Here is a 27,494-nt window from a genome sequence, read left to right on the forward strand (position 1 = left end):
GCCGACGCCCCTTAACTATGAAGACGCGTGTCCTCTTCTTAGTATGTCATTTTTCCATGCTGAAACTTCACGATGTTTGTTTCCCCCGAACTGCACCGGTAGTCGCTGGCTTACAATTTTCTCACAGCAATGTTTATGTACATATTATTCTAGTTTCAAGTATAGAGCAGCATGAAAGACGAAAGTAAACAATGGATGCTCTGAATGTCCCGCAACTTTTAACTTTTTTTGCGCTATGATGAATTATATGCTGCTGTACTTTCTATAGTACACTGGGCCTTCCTGTGTGCACAACGGCGCCTATGTATTCCAGGTCATAGATCTTACGGTTCCTTGCAATCCTGTGAAAAAAAAAAAACTCTTTTTCTGCTCAGTGCGGTCTCAGAGACTGCTGTACTTGCCGCTAGCTATTCTGAATATGACGACAGTGTGATTTTAATTGGTCATAATGAAGTTTTGGTTATAAGAACGGGATGTTCTGCAGAGCAGACGTCTACTGTTATGCTTTTCCCACCTACTGAGGGAAGTCCTTGAGTTCACAAAAGAAACTTCTGTAAGCGCGCGTTGTTCTGTCGTTGCCAGAGGTGTTTCAACGCTTAGTAGCCATTTCATCTTTTTTTGGCAAATTTTTTAGCAGTCAAGACATTCTTGTAACGCTCCGCCAGGAGGAATTTCGGGCTACAGGAACCATTCGCCAAAACGGGTTTAGGAAGAGCTCACTTGATCCAAAGAAAGCAACGGAATAGAACCAGCCACGATAAATTGGTCCTTGCTTGAACAGTGTAGGTTACTTGCTTTTATTGAAGTCTAAGGACAACCGTGTACTCAGTATGGCCTGCAGCTATAACAGCATTGACCCTACATGTTTTGTGAAGAAGGGTGGTTGCCTAGAGCGCACGAAAAAGCAGGACTTTTTTAAGCCAAAACTCCTTTCATTTTGCAACAGTGGTATGGCAGGTGTTGACCTTTCGGATCAAGCCGCCAACTCCTGCTACATCGGCATCAGGGACGAAAAGTGGCGGTGGCTGTAGACACGAAAGTTCCACTTTGCAATTACGAACGCTAGAACAATCAGCCAAATTGCTAGAGACGAGTCTGCTGATTGTCTTGATTTGGTGAGAAAGTTACTCGTCATTACCGACGCCTTTCACGCAGCAACCAGCGGTTCGCAGACACTCTGGCTCAATCGTGTCTGATGATTCTTTGAAAAGGAGAAAGCTTCCCGCGCAAATTAGAATAACTGCGGTGCCAGTGTAGCCAAAAAAGATTCCTGAGGGCATGGAAGAAGAGTTATTTCACCCTGCGTAAAAATCACGGACACATAAATAAAATTTACGCCACCAAGTAGGTGTGGAGCGTAGCAGCCACATGTGCTATGGGTAGGACCCAGCATACTATAAAAAGTACACCTGCGTAACTTCGGAAAGAATGAATCAACCGTAACGAAATTTACCCTATATGTTTCTCTTTATAAGAGAGGATTATGTCCTAAAAATGAAGAAAATCCCTCTGTTAGATTTTTATTGGGCCCTAATGGGTTAATTAAGAAATTCGGACTGCCGCCGAAGTCCCGCCAAATGCCCATGCAAGTCTAAGGCATCAGAAGCTCATTTATTTCAACACCGCAGGACTCCCAGGGGTGCCGCGTCGGGATATGACGTGCTCAACAGGCGATCGCCCAGATATTTGTCCACAGGCCTGAACTGCATATTACATTTTCTCCCGCGCACCCTATGATCTGTGCGCAAAGGCAGGCTTGTTCACGGTCGGCAGGTTCCCATCGATAAGCTGACAGAGAGTCCGACTGCGTAGTTTCGTTTTCGTTTCTGGCGCAAAAGCACGCTTCCCTTGCTTCCATCAGTGCGGTATTTCCATTCTTCCAGCGCGCTGAAACTCCGCACTTGTTACGTGCTGTTCGTCGTTTGTGCAGCGAAGCCTCCTCACATGAGATGCCACATGCGAAGAAGCTCCAGTGCTACAATTTTGGACACTGAAAGAAGCCGAATAGAATCTTACCATTGTGGAGCAGTTCTGCTTGCGGCACTCCCAATAGTGTACATGAATTAAACATTTGATGGAACTGTGAGACATCGCAGCTGTCATGCAATTTTCGTCTTAAAAGGCGACAAAAATTGCCCAGGTTCCCAAAAAATAAATTTCGCTTTCACTCTAATGGTTTTTCGACAGTTTAGGGGGGCCATTCGATAATTCGATATTAAGATAATATGGACATTTTTTTCCACTCCCTTGAAGTCCGAATTAACAAGGTTTTACTGTATATTGAATAGTCATTTAAGGCCCAGGAATTAGGTACAACATTTCATTTTTAATTGCAAATAAGAACCACATCTGTACAACTGTTTGTTTTTCATACTTTTATACTTGCCTGCACAATGATGCATTCAGCTGCGAGAGCAGGGTCAAGTGACAGCACATTTGGCAACACTAAATTGCAGACAAAAAACTAGCACAGTAAATGCCACATCAGTAATAGGACATGTCAGGAGCCAGCACCCCTGTAACTATCAGCTAAAGCACCTCCCCATCGTGCAACTTTGGTGGCACAGTTTTGAAGCCCCCCCCCCCAGCAATTCCCTCCTGCTCAGCCCACAAGAGGCGTCGCCAAATAGGACCTACTTGCCTTGGCAAACACAGTGAAGATGTCTGCAATGCCGCCATTGCTGATCCAAATCTTGCCACCGTTGAGGATGTAGTGCTTCCCGTCTGGAGACAGCTCAGCCCGTGTCTTGATAGACTGCACACAACAGCACCGATGCACATTAAAGTGGCAGTACAGCCAAGTCAGCTTAGGCATGAACATGGAGGAAAAAAACTAAGGAGGGAGCGTGACGTCATGCGGCCAGCGTTCGCAAGCCGAGTGTTCATGAAGTCGTTTTCTCCCTCAGTTTTTCGCTCTCCCAGTCAGTCCTTTATGTTTTGACTATGGTATGTTTTAGTACGCACGTAGTGTGGCGCGGAGCGTCTACAGCAAGGAAGTTGATCTACAGTCAATCTGCTGCGCTAATCCGTGCATGCACGCGTGCAGCGGGGCTAGATTTTACCGCACGCTATCACGTGGCGTGATCACGGGGGGAACACACTCTCTTTCTTTTACTATATCTTTACTTGCTAAGACTAGGCTTCAAGGTTGTCGCCGGACGCTCCCTCCTCAGTTTTTTTTTTCCTCCATGGGCATGAACACCTCTACTCTGTCCTTGCTACATGTATGAGAGTGTGCACACCATAGATTTAGGACCCACCAGATTTGGCTGCGGACACACACATCTGTTCTGTGCCCGTCAACAACATTTCTGAAAAGAGTGTGCACAAGACATACTCCACGAAAGTGGCTGCATGAATCAAGAGTACAGCCACACAAAGTATGGCGCTCCTCCACCGGCCCCACCCACCCGGCCCCTCCACCGGCTGCTGAAGCACACGAGAATCTGCCTTCTTCATAATATGAGTCCACCACGGTGGCTAAATGGTTATAGTGCTCAGCAGTTGCTGACCCGAAAGATGTGGGTTCAATCCAGCCATGGCAGTCGCAGTGCAATGAAGGTGGAATGCTAGAGGCCTATGTACTGTGCAATGTCAGTGCATATTAAGGAGTGGCGCGGGTCTTGAAATGATAAAAAAATGTGAAAATTTCGATTCAGCAAAAGTGGCAAATTCGGGATCAATACACTAAAGTTCCCGCCTAAAAAGTTTCAAGGTCTAAATTCATTTCATTTCATTTTTATTTCCTCAAAGACTCATTTCTGGAGGTATTACATAAGGGGTGGGGTTAACATAAGTGCATATGACAACTTCAATTTGATTTCGTATAGGAAGGTGGATGGACAGGTGGATGGAAATTCGATCTCCAGTGACTAAAATAGCTAAATACAGTGAAATCTCATTGATATGATTCCGCTTAATACGTTTTTTAGCACAATACATTGTTTTTTTCTTTGTTCCCGGCCGATGGCCTATACAGGTAATCAATTTTTGTACGGGTAATACGATTGTATTTCGGCATGGGTTTGGATAATACGATCGCAAAAACATCTGAAAATCACACGCGGTTTCGATTTTTGTGCCAGGAGGCAGCAAAAGAGTTCTAACGGGATCCCACAGTAGCTGCTTGCGCCTGCGGCAGTGTGGTGGCCTCTAACAGCAATATTCGCAGGCTCGTGCACCAAGCGCATCGAAGCCTCGATGGCCAGTGCCGCATTCAGGGTGGGGACACCACTTTAGACGGTGGCATATTGGGTCCCACTCTTTCGTTCGGCTGCATTCAGTGCAATGGGGCGGCAAGCCGTTTCTAAGAGAAAACTGCTGCTATCACTTGGAATAGGCCCTTTACAAAAGTTAGCGCCATCTAGTGAGAAAAACATGAACAGCACACGGCGGCCATGTTTGGTTCAGTCCGTCCCGGAGAACTCGGAGGACAGTTCACTGTACCCGGAGAGTACGCGCCAACGTGAGCCCTCGTGGAACTCATGCACGCACAGCGAGCTTCATTGGAATTCCCGCAAGTGATTGCGTCATTTGTTGGCATCACAACAGTCGGTGCTAGCACCAAGCTCCATTCGGAATGCCAGCATGTTGCTGCGTGCCTTTCTGCAGCAAGCGCAGCGTCGTAGACGCACACGGAAACAAGGTGTGTATACGACCGTTCGTTTGCATTCTTGATCGGCTTTACAAGTGTCACTTGCAGCATGTCAGGCATTACGGCATGTACCTCTGACTGGGAGATAGCTCATAGAACGCGATCGCGAACACCTGAAACAGCGAGGTTGTTTTGCGTGCAATGGAGCCTTGTGAACTTCACAAAAGCTTGTGCTGAGATGGAAAATGACACTGGAGAAGGAGCAATACATGTGTAACGAACGCTAAAGCTCGAATAGATCCATTGGAGCCTTTTGTACGTGGATTGCATTCGCCATTCTCTATTTGACTTATTACAAGGGCATGATTACCGAAGCTAGTTTTCAAACCATTGTGTGAAATGGCCGTGCATTGTGCAAATGGCAAAATGGTTGCCTAGGGCGCCCAAGCTGCTTGTTTCACGCTACAAAAGCGCCTGCCAAAGCCGCGGCGTCCTGTAAAGCAGGAAAAGATGAGGCATCACACGTGTAGCGTCATGCTCACATCCAGCCCGTTTCAAAAAATGTTATCACCTGATGACGCGTGCGAAGTCCGGTACGCGTCCAGAGCGCGCAGTTCAGGTTTGTAGTCTGTGCCTATTAATACTTGCCAGCGCGATCCACAAAATAACGAAGCTTGCGTTTCACTCTAGTGGGTTTTCTCGAATCCGATGATGGTTTCTTAGTTGACAGCCACCCGAAAAGTCAGTTGGTTTTGTAAAGATGACGATTTCTTGTTTATTTCCTCTTTTAGTAGACATTTCAAGCTTTAACCTCATATGCAAGAGCTGAAATGGGCGGCCTCGGGAAAAGAGAACTGTGCTGAAATGATAAGGAATTTTAAAAATCAGCTATCACCGCGCCATGCCTGCTTCGCGCAAGAGTTCGTGTGATCAGATTTTCCAGTATTGCTATAAAGTATAGCATCCACAGCTATAATGTGGTGCTTGTTGACAAAACCTGTTTATTATTTGTGCAGGTCTCCTTCCATTGTTTCCCAAGCAACCTGGCTTTGAGAAAGAAGTGGATTATTGCAATACGCAGAGATGTGGGGAAAGACTTCACTATAACGCATCACACCACGCCTCGGCTCTCAAAATATGCCTCTAGCCGTCGCTGGCAGAAACCGTCAGGGACAAAAGAGAGGTCCCTAGATCAGGAAAGGACTTCGCTTGACATTGAAAATCCGTTCCATGCACAGTACACTTGGCGACAACGTTACAAGCACGGACACAACGGCGGGCACTGATGGACGGACACGGAGCGGACGGACGAAACGATCCAAAGATGGCCGCCACCGTGGGGTCAGGCGAGGTCAGCGTGCCTGTCACTGTTGCCATACCTACTTTTGTAAACCCTCTATTCCGCAAATTGGGTGTTCTGCCAGGATAGGGTGGTGCCAGATATTGTTTATATAGTCAATCGAAGTTAGTTACGGTAAATTAATCACCTTTCGAAGCTGATCTGCCGGGAAACTTAGTGTCTTGTAAGCAGTCGTTATATCCCCACAATGGGCATAGCATATTCCAGTGCAATCTGTTACCCGGATACTCATTTCAATTACTAGTCCAATAATCGGGATTACTTATTTTCAACTGCAGTCACATATTCGCCAAAAGCTGCCAATCGGACAGCTTCTCGTTCACTATGAAATCAATTGCGAGAAGTCACCTCCGACGCCTGCTAATTTCTGTAATCATGAGGATGCAAAGTTACAGTTGTGCATTATACCCTCACCCCTAGGAAACATTGTTCTGGAATGCAAGTGTTTTGCATAGCTTATTTCGCCTACGTTGAAGTTGTCTGTTGGTTTCGAACCGTCTCACAAACTGGCCAGTGATTCTCACTTTTTTCTGCGCGCGCTGTCCCGAACAAAGCGAAATAGCCACTGTCCCTTTCCTAGTGTGGGCAGAGCACCCTGGAACACAACAGCCTCTCATAGCTTGATCTTCAGCTGCTACATCACACACACAACAGCAGCTCGCTTCAAACAAAGGGGTGCAGCCCGTTGGGTGAAATTGCCCACTTTCGCCAAGATCTTGCATGTTTTGAGCGTTCCTCGCCACTTTACTTCTGCCGATTACAGACAGCCTGCCTCGTTACACATCGCACCTTCTGCACCACGCAGTCAGAATTCGCATGTTTTGATCCACCATATGTGCACCGATCACATATACACCCAGAGAGCTGAAACACGAGTACTGAAACGTGCACAGCCAAATCAAAATTTGCAGAGGGCTTTGTTCAGAACCTGGCGACAAAGACGCTTATGCTACCAGTAAAGCAGCCGTATTTTTTGGGAACCCTTGCTGGTAACTTGAGTGAGTATATGTGAAGCTCTCGTTGCTGCGTTTAGTTCAGTTTGTTTATTTTATCTTTATACCATGGAGGCATACTAACCCCCCCCTCTTACTTCTTCCTTTGTGAATCAGTCGCGCGTAATGCTTTTTGCTTCATGTTTTGAAAAGAAAAAAGCGTTTTAGTTAAATCTGACCTCAAGAAAAGCTACTTAGCAACGACTAAGCAACAAGATGTCGTTGCATTGTACCATCAACTTAAGGGTAAACATCGCCCAGAGAGGAACTCACTTGTCTGCATAATTTTGTTGCGGAACAAGCCACTAAGGTAGCAGTTCAGAAAATATGACCATTTCGTGTTAGACGTGTCCCCATCTGTCCACCCAAGAGCAATGCAGCGACGGACTGGTTAGAAGAAAAAATTGCCATTACTGCGCAGAATACTGCACATATGGTGCAGTAATAAGACAAAGGGATCCTAAAGAATGTTAGAAAAACGGCTGTTGACTACGAAAAAAAAAATAGTTATATCTGGCAGGTCATCCTCCGCGCTGCTGGCATACCCGAGCAACTTGGGGCCCTGTGCATAGTCCTTAAGCTCGAACAACAAATGCACCATAATTCTACAGAATTTGGCAACTCTGATACTGTACATTAAGACTACAAAGGAAGATCAAATAACCTTTTTTTTTTTTTTTTTTAAGGGCAGACAGCGGCTATGGAGAACAGCAGTCCATAATAACTTTTCGATTGCCGTGTAGTTGGAGCAACTGCATCATGCGTAAATCACCCTCCAAAATGCCCGAACATTACCGCCACGAGTGAAACAACTATCAGAGCCAATTTCCAGTTCATCCGAATTATTCCAGTCGCCACACAACTGCACAGAAACCAGGCCACACGCATAGTGCGCAGGGACCCAACATACCGTCGCGAGGAGGAAACGGCAACGTGGGGTGGTACAAAGGATGTCCCCACCCTGAAAGCGGAGGTGAGCGGACATCCAGGCACCCTACGTGCCGGCGGTTTTCAGCGTCATCTATCCTAAGACATAGTACGCACGTTAAAATTGCGTGACCAAGAAGCAGTGATTGGCACATGTGTTGACAACGCTCTGCAGGCTTTGTTGGCTTTGTGCTTGCCATTTCTCGTAGCCATTTTTGGTGTTCCGCGCGTTCTGCTTGCACTTGTTCTCATTAGTCAGTTCTTCTGTTTTGGTGCCGCATTTCACCCGTGCACTTCACCATGTCTAGGAAGCACAAAGCGTTATCGCTGAAAGAAAAACTCGACATCCTTGCAAAAGTCGACGAAAATTCAGAGAAGAAATGTGTGGACCTGGCACGTGAACTTTGTTTGCCTGTCTCCACGCTGAACACGATCGTTGGTAAGCGAGAGGAAATTCGGAAGAACATACAAGTCTTCGGCGCCGGTGTGAAACAAAAAAGGGGGCCCAGCATGGCAAGATGAAAGAGATCCTACTGGCATGGTTCAGCAAAGTAAGGGCGGCGGGTGCGAATGTGGACGAGACTGTTGTGTTCACGAGAAAGCAGATGAGATTGTGCCCTCGTTGCGCATCGACAATCAAAACATGGCATGGCCTGTCATATAAGATCGTTTCTGGCGAAGGGAAGTCTGCCAACCATGATCAGGCCTCCAACTGGCTTTCAACTCTGCCGGCGGTGATTTCGCAGTACCAGCCAAGGGATGTGTTCAACGCAGATGAAGCTGGATTGTTCATCAACCTTCAGCCCGAGAAAAGTCTCAGCATGAAAGGTGAGACGTGTCAAGGAGGAAAAAAAGCAAAGAAAGAGTCACCGTATTGTTGTGCTCCAACACTGACGAGACTGAGAAGCTTAAGCCTACTGTCATTGGCAAGTTCCGGAAGCCATGCTGCTTCTCGTGTAACCTGCGCCTTCCTATCGTTTAGAAAGTGAATAGGAAGGCATGGATGACCGGAGCCTTTTTCACAGTTCCTCACTTCTGGATGCCTGGATGCATGCCAAGAACAGTAAAATTCTTCTATTTGTCGACAATTGTGCCATGCAACCTGTTGATACTTCATGGCTGCAAAACGTGAAACTGCACTAATCTGCCTAACTGCACTAGTCGCCTGCAGCCCCTAGATGCAGGAACCATAAGAATTGTCAAATTTCACTTCAAGAGCTTGTTGGTCCAATGCTTTTTGGCACAAAGACTGACCGGAAAGATGCTAACTTGAAGATGGACCTTCCTGACATATCCATTTTCTGGCGATGTCATGGGATCGCGTCAAACCTGAAACCATCGCCAACTGCCTCAAGAAGTGCAGCTTTTTTAATGCGTCTGGCGATACGGTGGAAAATGAAGATGATGGCACAGAGACTGACATCCCGAACTGGGAGTGACCGCAAACCAATGTGTCTCCGGAAGAGTTTGTATCGGTGGACGACCAACTGGCGACATGCGAATTACACTGTCCAAGACATCATAGCAGATGTTACCAGTGAAGAGGAGAGCGACGACGACGAGAACCAAGACGCTGGAGATTGCAGGAGCGATCGTCGGCCGTTAACTACTGATGATGCACTCAAAGCTTTGGATGCACTTCGTGGCTTTGTCGCGTGTGCAGAGCTCAGTGATGAAACTGCTACTCGTTTCTACGAGTTCCAAAAAAGCTTACTGCAGGACGTCGAAAACAAAAAATGCACCGCAAAGTGACGTATTATTTTAAAGTGCTTCAAAAAAACCAAGTTCTATGCCAAGTATGCATTATTCGTGATCTTTTGGAGCCCATTTTGGATAATACGATTTTCAGATAATACTTATTTATTTTCAATGCCCGTGAGAATCGTATCAACGAGATTCCACTGTATTTCGGGCCTACAAAGCCTGGAAATGATGATTTCAGAGCGAAATGCAGCAACACTTCGCACCTGTCGCTTCCCACAACTTTGGTTTGTCTTGGTTTTGTTTGAAAGCTGGGCCCCTTCCCCACTGCCTGGTATTACTCACTACTGTAAAATATTTTTGGAACGTCCACATTCCGCTGTTTTTTAAGGCCTCCGCAATGAACTCCGAATGGCTGGCATGCGCACTTCAAATGCAATTTTCTCACCTTCATGTTTGTTGCCAACATGACTATCCTTACAGAACTTTTTATTACGTTTTTATGGTGCAATTCGAGTTAATCATATACCATTCAACAGAAAGAACTAAACTGTGGAGCTATGCTGATTCTGTTTGGCTGAGTTAAGCATTTCAAAATTTGTGATCCATAATAATATCACCTAACAATTAACACTGCAAGAGCGGGGGCTAGTTGGTGCTTCATACTGATCAAATCGCCTAGAAGGCACAGAAAGGTACGCGTTTCGTCCGTTTGTGTTTTTGTGTGTATGTTCCTTTAGCGCGAATTGATCAGTACCTAACAAAACTTCATAGTTAAGGTGCTTGGACAAAATTTAACATTTTTATAGTATGATGATGTACCTCACCAGCAATATAATTAGCATAGCTGCAGATCGCAGGTCTTTGGCTATAGCCCCATTTAAATCGAAACCCAAAAACAGAAAGAAAGTGTCTTAACGACCTGCAAGAATTTAACTAATTAGCCTTCAGCTATTTTCCTAAAATATGGAAACTAATTAAGATATACTGAAACTAATTATATTTTTTAAAACAGGTAGAAAACCACATTGTAACGGCCTTTATTGACAGCTGTGAAGGCCGGTTAGAGCGGGCAAGAATAGGTCCGGTCCCAGAACAGTTCACGCTCTCGTCTCGCGCCGCGCATCGGCTCTGCTGCTTCAGCTGCCGATCGTCGTCTTCTCGTCTCGCGCCTCGCGTCAGTTCTGCTGCTCCAACTGCTGATCATCTTCCTCTTTACAACATATACATATCTAACATCATTATGATATCTTTAATAATAAAAATGTTCATTTCGAGACCTGTGTCTCCCCTTAAAGAGCCACCAGGTGGTCGAAATTTCCAGAGCCTTTCACTGCGGCATCCCTCATAACCCAAGTCATTTTGGGATGTTAAACCCCCATAAACTAAGCCAAACAAGATGTGGCGCCCTCTGGGGAGTGACGTGCTACTGGTTAAAAACAAGTGACCGAGGGAGGCGCATGCACGGACTGGTTCCACGAGGCTCTGACTGCATGTGCGGTGTGGCAAGTGTGTGCTTGACAGCTGCAGTCATCTGTCGCATGCACTCCCTACAGTCAGCTACAACTCAAGAATGCAGCAGCAAATGCTCCTCAAGAGAGGCTCCACTGCTAGCTTTGCAGCAGAGGCAAGGTAAGAAAGGGACAGGGGCCTTTGTCCTCAGCCCTAGCGACCCCACACAGTCTCAATATCTCTCCTTAATTAGGGTGCCTAGATGTGCGCAGCAGGGGAATGGGCGCACTGAGGCATCCTACCCTTAACCTCTCCGCACCCCAAGCCCAAACGAACACCCGGGGACAAAAGCCTTTCTCCTTCCCCTTTTTTGCCTCATGAAAACCGAGCAATACCATTGGCTGAAGGGCCTTTGGGTTCTCCACTTCCCCCTTGAGTCACGACGTGGTTGTGAAATTCCTATTCCTATGAAATTAAGCAAACAAGGGAAGGGGATGAGGGGCTCGTTATAAATATGACAGAAGCCAACAGCCACAGAAACCAAGGGGCACAGGGGATTCATCAGCACGTGGGTGGCGCTGATGAACACTCTCAAGGTTAGGTTACTTGTAAACATAAATACCCCCGAAAGCAGAAGAATTGACAGCCGTCGCCGTAGCTCAGCGGTAGAGCACCGGACGCGTAATTCGGAGGTCGTGGGTTCGGATCCCACCGGCGGCAGGTGGTTGTTTTTTCTTCTGCTTTTCTGATCAGTTATCTTTAAACGATAACATATTCAGTAATATTCTAAATTGATCAACACCACAAAATAAAATAACAAAAAAAAAATCCCCTGTGCCCCTTGGTTTCTGTGGCTGTTGGCTTCTGTCATATTCCTATGAAACACACTCTCACCAGCTCAGATGGCTTCAGGTGGGAAAAGCTCATCCACAGCCGTGGCCAATATCATCGCCCCACAGCCCTCTTATCAATTCGCACCATGCTGGATGCTCCATTCCTGCAGCGAGCAAAGCTACCGCCAAGCTCTCTTTTCTTTCCTCAATTGAGTTTTAAGCTCTGGTGTCCAAGCACCTGCATCATGCACAGGAACGCACACACCAGGATCGTCAGCGTCTGAAACCAGTTCCCGTGCCGATGTCCCTGCATTGCTCCATCTGTCTCATCTAAGATCGTTGGCTTTCAGCGGCTAATCAGCCAATGCAATGAGCCCGATGCACTGTCTCGTCGTACAGCCAGAGTTTCTTTCGAAGGCCCCAGGGCACTCCCTCCACCCAGACAGAGTGAACACTGCCTTCAGGGTGCCACTTTCCACTCCCAACATGCAATGCCCAGTACTGCCTTGGGGGACTCTAACCCAAGCGCAGCCACGTGAAACCAACACTCTCAGCCCCATTATGCCTCTGTGGATTCGACCTGGACCTCTCATATCCCCACTCGTGCACAACGGCACCGGACTCCCTTTTGTACCATTTCTCCTACTTCCTCCTTTCTGCGGGCGGGGAGCTATGTAGCAGCACTGTCGCCATCATCAGCGCTGCGCCATCTCTGCTAGCGGCGCTGGCTGCTGGACCATGCGCCAGAGGACAAAGTGAACAAAGCAGTAGTTGACATCTGGCACTCTGCCTGTTCGCCTCGTCCGCTCGTTTATCCTGTAGATGACCCAGTCTCAGTTTCCCTACACCATCTCTCAACCGAAATACGCAGACGCGCAACACGGAGGAGAGCGAGAGTTTCAAAAAGTAGCCAGAAAACGCTCACCAACTTTCACGCATGAACGTGGGTTCTCTGCTATGTATAGAAGCGTATTAACTTGGCTCAGGTGTTCATGACAACACAATGTAGTGATTGAGCGTGTTTATGCACTCTCCTCAGGTGTTTCTGGTTTACTGGGGTTTAACGTCCCAAATCGACTCGGGCTATGAGGGACGCCGTAGTGAAGGGCTCCGGAAATTTCGACCACCTGGGGTTCTTTAACGCGCACTGACATCGGACAGTACAGAGGGGTCTAGAATTTCGCCTCCATCGAAATTTGACCACTATGGTCGGAACTGAACCTGCATCTTTCGGGTCAGCAGCCGAGCGCCATAACCACTGATCCGCCGCGGCGGACTCAGAAGGTGTCTCAGTGCCCCTTTAAGGGCCATTCAATCTTCCAACCTTCCAATAATTTGAACGTTTTCCCTTGTCTTTTGAGGTTCAAATCAACAAGCGTTTACTGCACACAAAATTATGAAACAAGTTGGAGCCCTGACTGATCCAATATATATCTCTGCATGTTGGTTGCACTGTAACAAATGCTACGAGGTGCTTAAAAGTTCTTTACCCCCAATGCAATGTCATAATACATGCTCACGACTACTCCCCACATTTTTTTTTTTAGAGCTTCTCAAGAGGAATGGAAATGATGCAACTTTGACCACAATCGCTAGACAGCAGCAGCACACGTTCTGAAAAATGCCCAAGGAACAGCTTTCTACTAAACCAAGCCTCCTCTTGCAGCTGCAGTGCGTGCAATTCCCTTTGCTCACCATGGCATCAGAGCCACTGCCTGGCTCAGTGAGGCAGTAGGCGGCCAGCTGCTCCCCTGCTGCCAGGCCAGGCAGGTACTTTCGCTTCTGCTCGTCCGTGCCAAACAGCAGGATGCCCTTGAAGCCAATCGACTGGAGAGAGAGCACATAAGAGACTCTCGGTTGCAGGGCCACACAACTAACATTCAGGCAAGCTGAACACACAAGCAAACAGACTGGAGGCAGAGGTATACAAGTTACACGCTGTCCCACTCATCTGTTTATATAAAAAAAAAATTGTATGTGCATACAGCCCTAACCAATCATCATCATCATCATCATCATCAGCCTGACTACGCCCACTGCAGGGCAAAGGCCTCTCCCATGTCTCTCCAATTAACCCAGTCCTTCGCAAGCCGCGGCCACCATATTCCCACAAATTTCTTAAAGGGATACTGAAGCAAAATCTGAAAATTGAACAAAAAGGCTGAATATAAATTCTCGGAATGTGATTACACCGAAATCTAGTCGTCACTGCGCATATTTTTCAGCGGATGGTTTTATTTTCGATGTTTCATGAGCGCGCGCCAAGCCCTCCCGCTCGACGCGAGGTGGAAAGCGTGACGTCATGGCACCCTCCCGCGGCGACAAATATGGTGGCGCCCTTCGATGCATGAAACCTCGCTTCGGACTGGTTGCGTCGTTGTTACTGGCTTCTTCAGCGCGTTCACTGGCCATAAATGGGCCACCAGTCTTTCGCTTCATCTCCTGTTGCACATAAGAAAACTTACGAGTAATAAATTTGCTTTATTTTTTATTTAAAGTGACGATTCTGCCCCCTTCAGGCTAAGAGGGGTGTCGGTTTGTTGACAACAATGCTTCCCCTCCTAACCACTAGATGGCGCCACTAGTCTGAACATCGTCGCGCTTCTTTTTTAAAAGTGAGAATGCTAAAAATGGCACAAGGTCCGGAAAAAGTACCTGCATTCAGCGGACGTAAGCGTGCATACGGTTATGGTATGTAGACAGCATCGATTAACATTTTGACATATCTGTGTACACCGTGAGCAGACGACAGACATGGAAAAGCCGCGAGTAGCGATGGCAATCGTGCTTCTGCGGGAATGGTGGGCGCGCGGGTGTTATGACGTCTAGTCGCAGCTTCCACAGGCGGCCACCAGGTGCAACAATACGGCAATAAATCGCGAAAAAAAGCATGTTATCCGCCTTTTTCGCTAAAATGCTTGTTATATTTATCAATTTTAGCAGTAAAGCTCTTGTTTACATGCAAAAGAGCAGCTCCAAAAGTTTGGTTCAGTATCCCTTTAATCTCATCCGCCCACCTAATTTTCTGCCGCCCCGTGCTACGCTTGCCTTCTCTTGGAATCCACTCCGTTACCCTTAAGGACCGGCTATCTCTCCTTCGCATTACATGCCCTGCCCAAGCCCATTTATTCCTCTTGATTTCGACTAGGATGTCATTAACCCGCGTTTGTTCCCTCACCCACTCTGCCCTCTTCCGATCTCTTAACGTTACACCTATCATTTTCCTTTCCATAGCTTGCTGCGTTGTCCTTACTTAACTTAAGCTCAACCCTCTTTGTTAGCCTCCACGTTTCTGCCCCATAGGTGAGTACCCGGTTAAGATACAGTTGCTGTATACAACAAAACACACAAACTACCTACTGTGCACATCTGCAAAGAGGAAAGCATCCAACCATAGCACGTCTGCCTGTTTGCCTCGCACACGCACATGCTATTTAGTGTTGCCCAGCTGTGTTTCTCTAGGTGGTACTATATAGTATACAGTTGTTAACCCCCCCCCCCCCCACCAACACCCACCTGGTGTGCCCCGAGGGTGATGCCCAGGGCCAGGTCGTATTGCCCGAGGGTCTCGCTGAGGCGTGCCGTCTGGCAGTTGGTGGCCCCAATGCCCCCCAGCTCGGGGGGCACCTGCATGCCGAAGCCACCCATGGCCTTCAGGGCCTGCATCGTGTCATCCGAGATGCGCTCGTTGGCGTCATTCCAGTCCGCATTGTTCACCTCCTGCAGAAAGGGTCGCGCAAGACACCACTGCGCATTAACACTTGACAGGCAAATAAATTCTTGCGCAGCACCAATTCTTACAGCTTTGAAATTAACCCATCAATTCCAGTCACAGCGCTCAGTGGATTTCAAGTAATTTTACCCCACAAAACTTCCATAACATTAAGAGGTGCAAACAGCCCTCTACTGTCTGCATGCACTCTTCCCATCATCACTTAGGCTCTGCACATTGGCATTGGTAGCATATCTTCATTGAAATCAAGCCTTAATCTGCCATCCTTAGCTTCACGTCGCAAAATGTTTCGTATCTGCCTATTCCATAAGATGTTTCATCATCCACACCTGCGCAGTGAATTACTCTCTTCCCAGCATCACCTATCATCACGATGAGATCCCGCCTACAAAGTCGGTGTCCCATTTTGCAGAACTAACGCTTTCTTTCAGGCGTTATTACCTCGAACAGCAGCAGAGTGGAATCACCTTCCCGCACCAACAGCAACCATCAATGATTACCAGCTTTTCAAGAACGCCTTAGCTAAGATTATATGATTAGACACATCTGCAACTTTTTGATAATAGCCCCATTTCTTTTATTGTATTGTTATGTTTTTTTTTTCCTGTAACTACTCCGCTCTCTAATGCCAATGGCCCTGAGGGTATACGAAATAAATAAATAAATCATTTCAACGAGCCCACAAGCTGGCACTTTACTTGCACAAGTCTGATCATGGCAGCAATGCCAGCCCTGCCCCCGAGAGGTAAAATGCACAAGCTCCACGGTAGTTCGTGTCTTCCGAGAAATGGCTCCTGTGGTGGTTACAAGGGCAGAATTACTATACATGGATCACCACGTGGTATTCGCCCACAATCGTGAAATAACTGATAATCAAATTTCTTCTCACACCTGTTTCAGTTTTGGTTTCAACAGCCGAGCGATGGCTACGATGTCAAAGTTGCGTTTAGATTACATGAAGCATGACAAAAATTGTGATATAATCACTGCTTCGTTGTTTTTAATTCACTACAACGCTGAAACCAGCCTGCCTCAAAGACCAGAACACAACAAGTGAACGGATAGTTATAGCGAGTTTAATGGCACAAAAGCAGCTAAGGCTATGATGTGCCAAACAGAGGGTTAGAGTGTCTTGTGGGCAAGGCGAACCTTTTAATACCTATAGTTTGTTTAAAATGCTAGTTTCCTCGAGAAACTTAGGCAGCTAGGGCCATCATGCACTAAGCTGAAGGAATAGAAAAGTTTTCTGCAAAATTTCTAGAGATATGAAAAATCATCGGTGGTGTAGAGGGCCTAAAACGTTTCTACTACCAAATAATAATGAAGGAAAAGAAATTTAGAAATAGCTAATGGTAAAAGCCTTAAAGAAGGTCAGGTAACGTCAGCAACCATCCTTGGCTAGAAAGGATCTCGAGGCTCCCAATGGATGAAATAAAGACCTCAGCCTTCTTCTCAGGAGTGAGATAGTGGCTGAGGTGTATCAAAAATCGAGCAAAACAGTGGGTCAGCATTCACAGTTTTTGAAGAAAACCTACTTTCTTTAAAAAGCTAAAAACATACCAGATGTCAACAATTGCATTATGACTTATGATCAGTGCTGGGTAAAAAAGGATGCATTCATTATAAAATTGAGCAAAGTACTTTTTCCTTAGCTTTTCGAGTTTTGAGCATGTACGGTTGGCGGTGAGTTCCTGTCTACATTCTTCACATAGGGGTTTATCTTGTTTTGTTAACAGAAAATTAAGTGTTAGGGGCTGTGTCCAATGCGAAGTCGACATAAGATTACTTCATATGAAACGTATCTGGAGCTTGTATGATTTCCATTCTCCCAAGATGGGCTTCGCGGAGTATAGTTTGTTGTTCACTTTGTTTTCCCAAGCCGCTTGCCATTTACCTTTTAACTCAGTGTGTATTAACTTCATGCAGCCTCTATGGGGCATGCTGACTTTCTTGATTTCACTGCTGTAAGCTTGTGATGTGCACGCGTCTGCTATCTCATTTCCCTCTATCCCAATATGGCTCGGCAGCCAGCAGAATGTTACCCTCTGTGACCTTCAGTTGTGATTTATCTTTTTTTACATTGCGAATTATTTTTAAGGTGGAAGCCATCGTGGTAAGCTCATCGTTGTAAGCAGGAGTTGTCGACAGAGATGTCACGCTTCTCGATTGGTCGAAATGGTCGTTATGTCACAGTGCTCGAATTTAAAACGGGCCAATTGTACTTAGGCTAGTAACCATGCAACCAATTAAAGGGATGGTATAGTGATGCTCCAAGTAAGTGGCACTGAGTTTAGTTAATTAACCAATTAGCCTAATTAACCTTTCTAGTCAGACAAGATAAATAAATAAAACCGATAAGGAATTTGGTCGATTTCGGGAATCTAATCAGATTATCCGGAGTGCGAGACGAGCACGGTAACCACTCCGCCGTGCCAGCTCGATGGTTCATTAACTCCCATCTTCCTCCCTTCCCTTATGGCTAGGTTCCGGTGGTGTCCACTGAGATATGCGAGACAGATACATTTCCTTTCCTCAAAAACCAATTTACCCATGAGCCGAATGGCGATGGTGTTCTGTGGACTCCCTGGCAGCGTTGCAAGACGCTCTCGCATTCCACTCTTAGAGGTGAAGCTTAACATCTTGACCACACATCAGTGACACAAGCAGCAACCCCGCGCTTAAAGCTTTCGCCTCACCGCACTTTAGGTCAACAAAGTGCCCCCCTGAATTTTTCAGTCTAGGAGCTCAGCTCCGTTTCTACAGAATGGAGCGCATGGAGTAGGCTCAGTGAGTCAGTGTAAATTATGGTGTTTTCAATATTGTACTTCATTATTCTGCCCACAGCTGCACACACTGCATAGCATTCAGCTGTGAAAATTGATGCACAGTTTGGCAGTCTTATTATTTTTCCCCCATTTCCCTTGTACTGCAGCACTCCCGCCAAATTTTTCAGCCATTTTCTCCGAGCTGGCTTGGCGGTCTTTGGCGCGGCTCTGCCGCGCGGTCGTTGTTCAATTTCGAGCCATCTGTGTAAAATTCTGTGTTGCCTGCATATTTTTATTTTAATGCCAGATATTCATGGAGCATGAAGCATTTGTTTTTTGCAAAGGCGTGTTAATGTGAAGCCACACACAGAGGGCAGGCTGTACCATGGCGGCAGTGGATCAAGTCTTGGGGTAATTTCAGGCAGGGCATCCAGCAATCCTAACTCTTGACATTTATCTTCAAAGCGTGATAACAGAGGTCTTAATGATTGGGGCTTATTATTGTGACTATATGTTTCGGTACAGACTTTATTTTCAGTACGTATGCGCACATAAGCATTGTTCTCCTATCTGCGAGAGGCGGTTCATCTGTTTCGATGTAATGACTATTCACGGGGATGTTCTGTATGCACCATTTGAGAGATGCAAACCTAGGTTTTGTACCTGATCGAGTGATTTAAGATAGGATGGTCTCGCTGACCCATACACTACAACTCCATACCCTAAGGTAGAGCGTACTACAGAGGGGTAAATTTGTGAAAGACAAGTTCTATCGGATCCCCAGCATTTTCATGAAAGTACTTTGAGTATGTTCAGGGACTGTGAGGCCTTCTTTTTTAGAGCATTTATGTGAGGTAGAAATGTGATTTTTTTTGTCAAATGTAATGCCTAGAAATTTACGTTCATTTTTTACAGGCAGTTCACTTTCGTTTAGGTGTAAGGTGGGGGTCGGCTTGTAGGCCTCATTTGAGCGAGAACAGAAGAGCCACGTTTTGTGCGTGGAAAACTAGAAACCATTCCTATCTGCCCATGTCACTAGCTTGTTTACTGTCGGTTGTATTTGCCTCTCGCATGTTGCTACGTTTGAGGACGTGAAGGCTGTTTGAAGATCAGAAACGTAGACTGTATACACGGTGGACTTCGAGACTATTTTAGTTACGGAATTCATTTCTATAATAAATAGGGTCATGCTTAATACACACCCCTGAGGGGTGTGTATTCCTTGTATTACTTCATTCTCCTGAATGAAGTTCCTTCAGAGGGTTGAGCCTAGGCGTACAGGAAAAGAATGGTTGGAGAGGAAGTCATTCAGGCAGTTCTTCATCGTACCGCAGATGCCTAGGTCCCCTCGGAAGCGGAAGATCCCAAGACTTCGGGTTGTATCATACGCTTTCCTCATATCGAAAAAGACGGCAAGACAGTGCTGTTTGTGTACAAAAGCTTCTCCGATTGTGTTTTCGAGGGAACCAGATGGTGTTGAGCATGCCTTTTTAAAACCGCGGGATTCAAAGACAAAAGTTAATCTTATATTCAAGACACTTTCAAAAGATTTGGCAAGGCAGCTTGTAAGGGCTATTGGCCTATAGCTACTAGGGGAAGTTGGTGGTTTTCCAGGTTTCAGGAATAATGGTTTGGTTTGGTTTATGGGGTTTAACGTCCCAAAGCGACTAAGGCTATGAGAGATGCCTTGGAGCGTAAGTAAATTGTTGCACTTTTCATTCACACCTCCGCTTGTTGGATCTGTTTGCTGGCTATATGTATTTCTGTGTTTCAGAAATGACTGCATATAGTGTGATGCACTGGAATCTGCAGCGAAGTGTTCCCCCAAAATGTCTGCCTGCTCCCTTATGCTTGTTTGTGAGCCAGGTGTTGTCAAAAAAAGGAATTGTGAACAGTGACAAGCTGCTCTTTAATTTTCGGACTTGCTCCCACATTTTTTTCGATGTGATTTGACTGTAGATGAACTATAACTCTGCCATGAGGCACTCTCTGCAATGCGACAGACGTACATACGAGCCTTAGCTCGTCCCTTTTTAAAACTTACACGAGGTTCTCCTGTGTCGGGTACCTGCAAAATTTACCCCCCCCCCCCACTTTATTTTTGTTGTTCCTTAGCTTCCTTGCAATCTTGTGTCCACCACATTTAGTGGTTTTGTCGCACCACTCCTGACGACTGAGGAATAGCTAAGTGTGCAGCACTTATGATAGGATTCGTGAACTTTTCATTCATCTGATCGATGTTGAGAGTTTCTAAAACTAAATTTTCTAAAGTGGGTTTTTTTCTAAAAAGTTGCCAGTCTGCTAAATGAAGCTTCCAGCATTGTGGTTTTGTTGGGATGATTTCTGGTGCAGATGTTAAACAGATTAGTACAGGGAGGTGATCGCTGCCATATGGATTGTAGATGACACCCCATTTAATTTCGCTAAAAACAGACACTGAACTAAAAGACAAATCTAAACAGCTCATTTTCCTGGAGGATGGGGACCAGTATGTCGCCCTTTCTGCATTTAAAAGACATTCATTATTTTTGTGACACTTCCCGAGAGTCTATTTGCCTGCTCGCAATCACATTGAAAATTTTCATAACGTTTCAGGATATTCACATGTTGTGGACCAAGATTGGCTTCCTGAAAACATAATATAAAGCTACAAACAACATTGACCCTAACATATATGTTATGTCACTGCAATTCCTTAGCAGTGCTCTAAAGTTCCACTGAACTAAAAAACTTAACTTTTTTTAGTTCAGTGGAACTTTGGAGGACTGCTAAGGAATTACAGTGACATAACATATATGTTAGGGTCAATGTTGTTTGTAGCTTTATATTATGTTTTCAGGAAGCCAATCTTGGTCCACATGTGAATATCCTGAAACGTTATGAAAATTTTCAATGTGATTGCGAGCAGGCAAATAGACTCTCGGGAAGTGTCACAATTGTTGTTCAAAGCAGCGGCCATTTCCTTTTCTCGAAGAACCAATTTAAAAACCAATTTACTGTTAAAATCGCCAACTACCAGATATGGCTCACGTAGTTCATCGATTATGTCTCCTAGATCTTACTGTTAGTGCAATATAATACAGAACAGTTTGTATTGTTCTGCAGCTGATGATGCTGACTGCAACTGCCTCAAGTTTTGTTTTGAGTTTGATTTCTTGAGCAAGGACGCCGCTTTGAACGACAATTGTGACGCTTCCCGAGAGTCTAATTGTCTTCTCGCAATCACACTGAAAATTTTTATAACTTTTCAGGATATTCACATGTTGTGGATCAAGATTGGCTTCCTGAAAACATAAAGCTACAGACAACATTGACCCTAACATATATGTTATGTCACTGTAATTCCTTAGCAGTCGTCTACAGTTCCAATGAACTAAAGAAGTCATGTTTGTTTACGGGTGGGATTGGAAAGGGGGTTTACTTCTGTTCTGGGCCTGTTATCAGGGCTCTGTCTTTTTTTCTCTCAAGAGAGCTGTTCTGCTGCTGCAAAGCGGGTAGACTGGGAGTTACATCCATCACCCCGCAACAGGTGCTAAAAGACCGCGGAGAAGCCGCGGATGTGTGAGTTGACCCTAACATATATGTTATGTCACTGTAATTCCTTAGCAGTCGTCTACAGTTCCAATGAACTAAAGAAGTCATGTTTGTTTACGGGTGGGATTGGAAAGGGGGTTTACTTCTGTTCTGGGCCTGTTATCAGGGCTCTGTCTTTTTTTCTCTCAAGAGAGCTGTTCTGCTGCTGCAAAGCGGGTAGACTGGGAGTTACATCCATCACCCCGCAACAGGTGCTAAAAGACCGCGGAGAAGCCGCGGATGTGTGAGTTTCAAGCCTCTCCCTGCTGGGGGGAAGTCCTGCGAGATGCCGACCCATGGACCGGTACTCCCTACTTTGGACATGGCAGAGCAGCCTTCGCTGTCCCTGCCTGGGGCGTGGATGGCCCCGCCGTAGGCTCAATGAAAGTGGCCATGGCAGGTGTCGGAGTGCTGCGTGGTGCTACGCCCCTGCACACCACATCAGCGAAGTTGGATTTTGCGGTGAAGGAGAATGTGTTAGAAGTGCTAACTGCTCTCTCGCTTCTTTGAATGAAATGTTTTCTGTAGTTCTTAGTGCGATAATTTCTTTCTTCTTCCTTCAGGACGGACATGGCCTGGAGTATGCAGCGTGATCTCCTTCGCAGCTTGGCGCAGCATCACATTCCTCAGAAGGATGGTCTTCAAAGCGCATTTCACACAAGTTTGGCGGCCGCGGCAACTCTGTGAGCAGTGGCCAAACTTCTGACAATTGAAACATTGGCGGGGATTGGGTATGTAGTGTCTGACTTTAACTTTCAGGTATCAAACTTCGATAGTTTCAGGCAAGGTGCTGGTGTTAAATGTGAGGACCATGTGTTTTGTACTTATTTCTTTGTTATCCCACAGGATTTTAATCCAGTGTACGTCAATTACATTTTGGTCGGTGAGCCCTTGAAGCATTTTGGTGTCTGTTAGATCGAGAAAGTCAATTTCAGAGATAACACCTCGGACTTTGTTGAGAGATTGGTGGGGGGTCACGGATACAGAGATGTCTCCTAATGCAATGTTCGAGATTTTCAAGCACTGGATGTTATCGTGCAGTTCAAGAAGTAAGTCGCCGCTGGCCATTTGTGATACCTTGTAGCTAGGGCCCAAGGCATCTGTTAAGCATTTGGACACAAGGAATGGGGATATTATTCTGGCTTGTTTTTCTTCGATTTCACACAGATCACATGAAACTGTGAATGCTGTTTTCTTTTTTGGAAAAATCTGCTGCCTTGTTCTGCACTCTTTTCAGAGAGCGATCACATTTGTAAGGAGGGGAGCCATGAAGTGTATATGCTATTTGGTCATGGCGCCAGCCACCCACCCAACAAGAGGACTTGCAAGTAAGCCCTACCCATGCCAGCTGTACACCCAAACTATAACCCAATATGACTGAACTCAGGGTAGTTGGCCACAAGGATAACCCTCGCCACCAGGAAAAAAGGAAAAAGTCATAAAGAAAGGAGACAGGACAGTTGCGAGAAAGAAGATAGGAAAGTGAAAGGTGAAGGGGGGAGGATAGGAAAAGGCGACTGCCGATTTCCTCCGGTCGGGTGGGGCCGGAGGTCCCGTCTATGGGAAGCCAAAGTGGTGTGTTGCCTCTGGCAAGAGGCCTTAGCGGTCCGAACGCTTCGGATTGGCTTAACCATCAGGATCCCCCTTTTCCCCAGATACGGCTGAGCCACACATGGCAATGCATGAGTGCTCAAGTCCTTGGTGGCGCACTGCTCACCATCATTCCCCTGCGGGGATGTCCCTGCGAGAACCCGTGGTGTCGTAACTCACCATCATCTGCATGTTGCAGATGCCTCTGCAAACATGAGTGAACAAGCAGCGATTTTATCGCAATTTTCCTCATGCTTCATGTGATCTAAGCTCAACTTTGATATCATAGCCATCGCTCGACTATTGAAACCGGAACTAAAACTGGTGCGAGAAAAAATTCGATTATAAATTATTTCGCGATTGCAGGCAAATACCACGCAATGATGCACTCAGACTAATGTCAAACGCATCATTAGAAACAAAAAAAAAAAACGCGCAAAGAAAAATTAGGTGTTTATACTGCTTTAAGTCCGCCCATGATGAGGCAAGACCTTTTCATATCCAGCATAATCTCATGATACATTCTGGTCAGTGGTTGGTCCTTTTAATGATAATGTTTTGTAGTAGCACCTTGTACCCACTGCAGCAATGTCTCCGAGAAAGAGACACTGTTGCCCCTTCCTAATAATAAAAACAAACACTTCGTCAATCAAAAGTCATTTAAATCCACTGAAATTTGACATTTGAATCCATCTCACTTGAACGCATTGACAGCTAAATCTTCGGTATATCTGAGGTCGACATACTAAAGTTAGTTATATCCAAGCTGATACACTTAGGTTCATTATGTCCAAGGCCAATACTAAGTTTGTTACGTCAGAGGTCCAGACATGAAAGTTCATTATATCCGAGGTAACACACGAAAGTTCGTTAAATCTGAAGCTCACACATGAAAGTTCATCATATACGAGGTGGCATACTTAGGTTTGGTCTATGCGAGGTTAGCACACTAAAGTTCCTTGTGTCCGAGGCAGCATACTAAGTTCATTCGTAGTCCGGTGGACAGATGGCCACCTGCCACTGGCTGCTGACAGTCGACGCTCGCCATTTCCACGTGCACAGACCCTTCTAATGCTAATGCAAAACGACAACAGACAATGCAAGAAGCCACTGAAATGCGTGACACGCCAGCAGGCAAGCCACACAAGTAGCCGGGGCTTCCCTCACCATTAGGAACTTGTCAAGTGGGCCTACGAGGAGCCGCAGCGTCTCCGTCTGGTCATCTGTCAGCACTGCACAAGATGCCGAACCCTGCTTCAACACTGAGCCCACACACCAGCGTGCACTGCCAACTCACAACCCTAGCTCAACTCAAGTGCACGTGAATCCCCTACACTCAACATGGCAGCCACAAACACACTTCACTGAGGGGTTTCCTGTTGACTTGAAAAAAAAAGTCAGCACAATCATCACACCATAGTCCAGTGTATCTGACACACTTGTTCACAATTGGCTGTTCCTGATCAAAGGCCATGAGCTGCAGTGCTGCTCTACTTGGAGCAAAAAGAGATACCAGTAGCTTGGTTTGGGCTAGTTGGTGACAGTTCTTCGAAAACATAGGGCAAAAAGGACACTTAAACACATAGCACAAAAAGGACATAACGCAAAAAAGGAAGGCGGAAAGGTCCACTTCTGTGTCGTCGGTGTCCTTTTTGCGCCATGTTTTCGAAGAAAAAGAGATACTATTCGAAACAAATCTAGAGTGCGCTTACACATATTAACTTCTCACAAGTAATTGTTCGTAAAAGTCATTTCGCTCTCGGTGAGAACCCCAATAGTAAAAGATGAACTAGACGAAGCTTTGCCCAGCATCTATATCCACCTCAGATCTCGTGTGTCCTCTTCAAGTAAGTCTCAGCACCTGCTCATATGTCAGAAAGGATTGCCTTGTCTCTGCTTTAGCTCACCACTCACAAGCAATGAAAAGCAAAGAGTGAACTGGCTTACAAGACGTGGCACAAAGCTTGGAAAGATGATAACGATGTATGGAAGGAAGAGAGCCTGCTCACCGTCAGGGTAAGGGAAGATCTGCGTCACGTTGGCCTCCCCCATGAACAGGTTTGTGAGGAACGAGTTGGACTCCTGCACAGACAGGACAGCAGCACTTACAACGGTGGGGTGCTGAGGCACAGTATGTGCAAGCACCGAAAATTTAAAGAACGCACTTGACCTAGGCCAATCCTTTCACATTTGAACCGCCCACTTCCTGACAGCAATGTAATCCTCTCTTTTTGTTCACCGCTCGGCCATAACCGCAACAAAAATTATTGACTAGACTGCGAACTTGAACAGACCATGAAGGTCTTATTAGAACTTCGTCCTAACAGACGTGTCCTCGAAAAAGATATGTAGGCATGCTAGCCATATCCAAATATATGTTTAGGTGGAAACAAAAAATAAAATGGCCTCTCAGCAAGAGGAGAAAGAAACTCGACTAATCTTTCTCCAATTTTCTCCTAAACATCGCATTAAACTCAAAGATTGTCTCTCCACAGGTTCCACGAGACCCCTTGCTATAAAGCATGATTACAGTAATAGCATTACACACTATATTTGCACTAATTGACAATCAATTTTCATTTTTCCCCAAACAATTTCAGTATAGAATGCTCTCTGATTAATTTGCCACTTTAATCTCCCAATGGTTGAAATGTAGAAGTGTTGTGCTTTGCATTAGAATAACCAATGCACTATTATGTGAAGTATCCCTTTCCTTCTGTTGTATGCATTCCTTCTTGCTGCACCCCACCGCGGTGGCTCAGTGGTTACGGCGCTCGGCTGCTGGCCCGAAAGACGTGGGTTCGACCCCGGCCACGGCGGCTGAATTTCGATGAAGGCGAAATTCCAGAGTCCCTTGTACTGTGCGATGTCAGTGCACATTAAAGAATCCCAGGTGGTCGAAATTTCCAGAGCCCTTCACTACGGCGTCCCTCATAGCCTGAGTCACTTTGGGACGTTAAACCCCAATAAACAAATAAACCAAAACTTGCTGCGCTGACCACTCCCACTTGGGAATGATGTCATGCTTGCAGCATTTCTTCCAATCAAAAAATGAGTGTGTTACACTGAAAGCCAATGCGAACGAAGCCTGTCTCTCCCATCCAGTTTCTGTCACTGGCAACTGCTTGCAGGATTTAGACACAAGTGAGACTCAACAAAAACACTGACCACTTTCTTGAACGTCCGCTGCCGCTGGCCACTCGCTGGTGCATGGCCGCTGTCGTTGTTGGCCCAACGCCTGCACAGCATACAACGACAATGATGATAGTTTGGTTTTAAATGGCACAGGGGTATCTTTGGCTAAAGAACACCATGGTACAAGACATTTTGGTCTATTCAAAAAGAGTGTCCAAGCATGTCACCCCAGAGAAGTCAAGCATCAGACCAGGGGAAAGCTTCTACCCATCAGAAACCGGCAAGTAACTAGAGACACTAGGGATCAAACCCTATACTTCCCGCACACAAAGCACAGCACATGTCCACCACGGCACGGCACTGTACAGCCCTCGTCAAAATTAAAGAGCCCAACAGGGGTGCCTCTAAGAATCTGTTGAAGTCCCAGCTTTGGGAACAATAAGCACATGATTTTTTTGTGATACATAGCAAGCCGCAAAGTATGAGGACCAAAAGAAAACCACTTGGGCTTTACACTTCTGACAAAGGCTATATACATGGGCTCTCTGACCCACTCCCATTCAGTGCTGGCTTCACTTGAGATGCGTTCCACACTATGCATGACAACAGAGTGGCACACATGTACCATCAATGAGAACAGCAGCACTGAAATGCAAACACAAAAGTATAAAAAAATTACAGGGCCGCATAAGTAAGTTTATCAGGACAACGCGACAGTGGTACATTCTGGATCCATAGCACATGGATGGAAGTTGATGAAGAAAATACATCCAAAGCACAGCGTGAGAGACTTGCATAAAAGCGTGGATTGCTCAGTTTCGGCCACGGCGCAGTGATCT

At 46.0% G+C, this 27,494-nt stretch overlaps 1 protein-coding gene across 2 annotated transcripts in view; it reads right to left on the bottom strand.

The window, feature by feature from the left end:
• The window catches only part of LOC149344743 (very long-chain specific acyl-CoA dehydrogenase, mitochondrial-like), a 73,585-nt gene that overhangs the window by 43,541 nt on the left and 2,550 nt on the right, over positions 1-27,494 (bottom strand). For both annotated transcript variants that reach the window (XM_089546353.1, XM_089546352.1), the window contains exons 2-7: positions 26,689-26,758; positions 25,530-25,602; positions 24,688-24,752; positions 15,376-15,579; positions 13,555-13,686; positions 2,642-2,755 (exon numbers count right to left, since the gene is read on the bottom strand). In XM_089546353.1, coding sequence (XP_089402479.1) covers positions 2,642-2,755; positions 13,555-13,686; positions 15,376-15,579; positions 24,688-24,752; positions 25,530-25,602; positions 26,689-26,758 — 658 coding nt within the window. The remainder of the gene's footprint in view (positions 1-2,641; positions 2,756-13,554; positions 13,687-15,375; positions 15,580-24,687; positions 24,753-25,529; positions 25,603-26,688; positions 26,759-27,494) is intronic.

Source organism: Amblyomma mixtum, chromosome 5 (genome assembly GCF_055824585.1).
Source record: "Amblyomma mixtum isolate Tamu chromosome 5, ASM5582458v1, whole genome shotgun sequence".
Taxonomy (NCBI): domain Eukaryota; kingdom Metazoa; phylum Arthropoda; class Arachnida; order Ixodida; family Ixodidae; genus Amblyomma; species Amblyomma mixtum.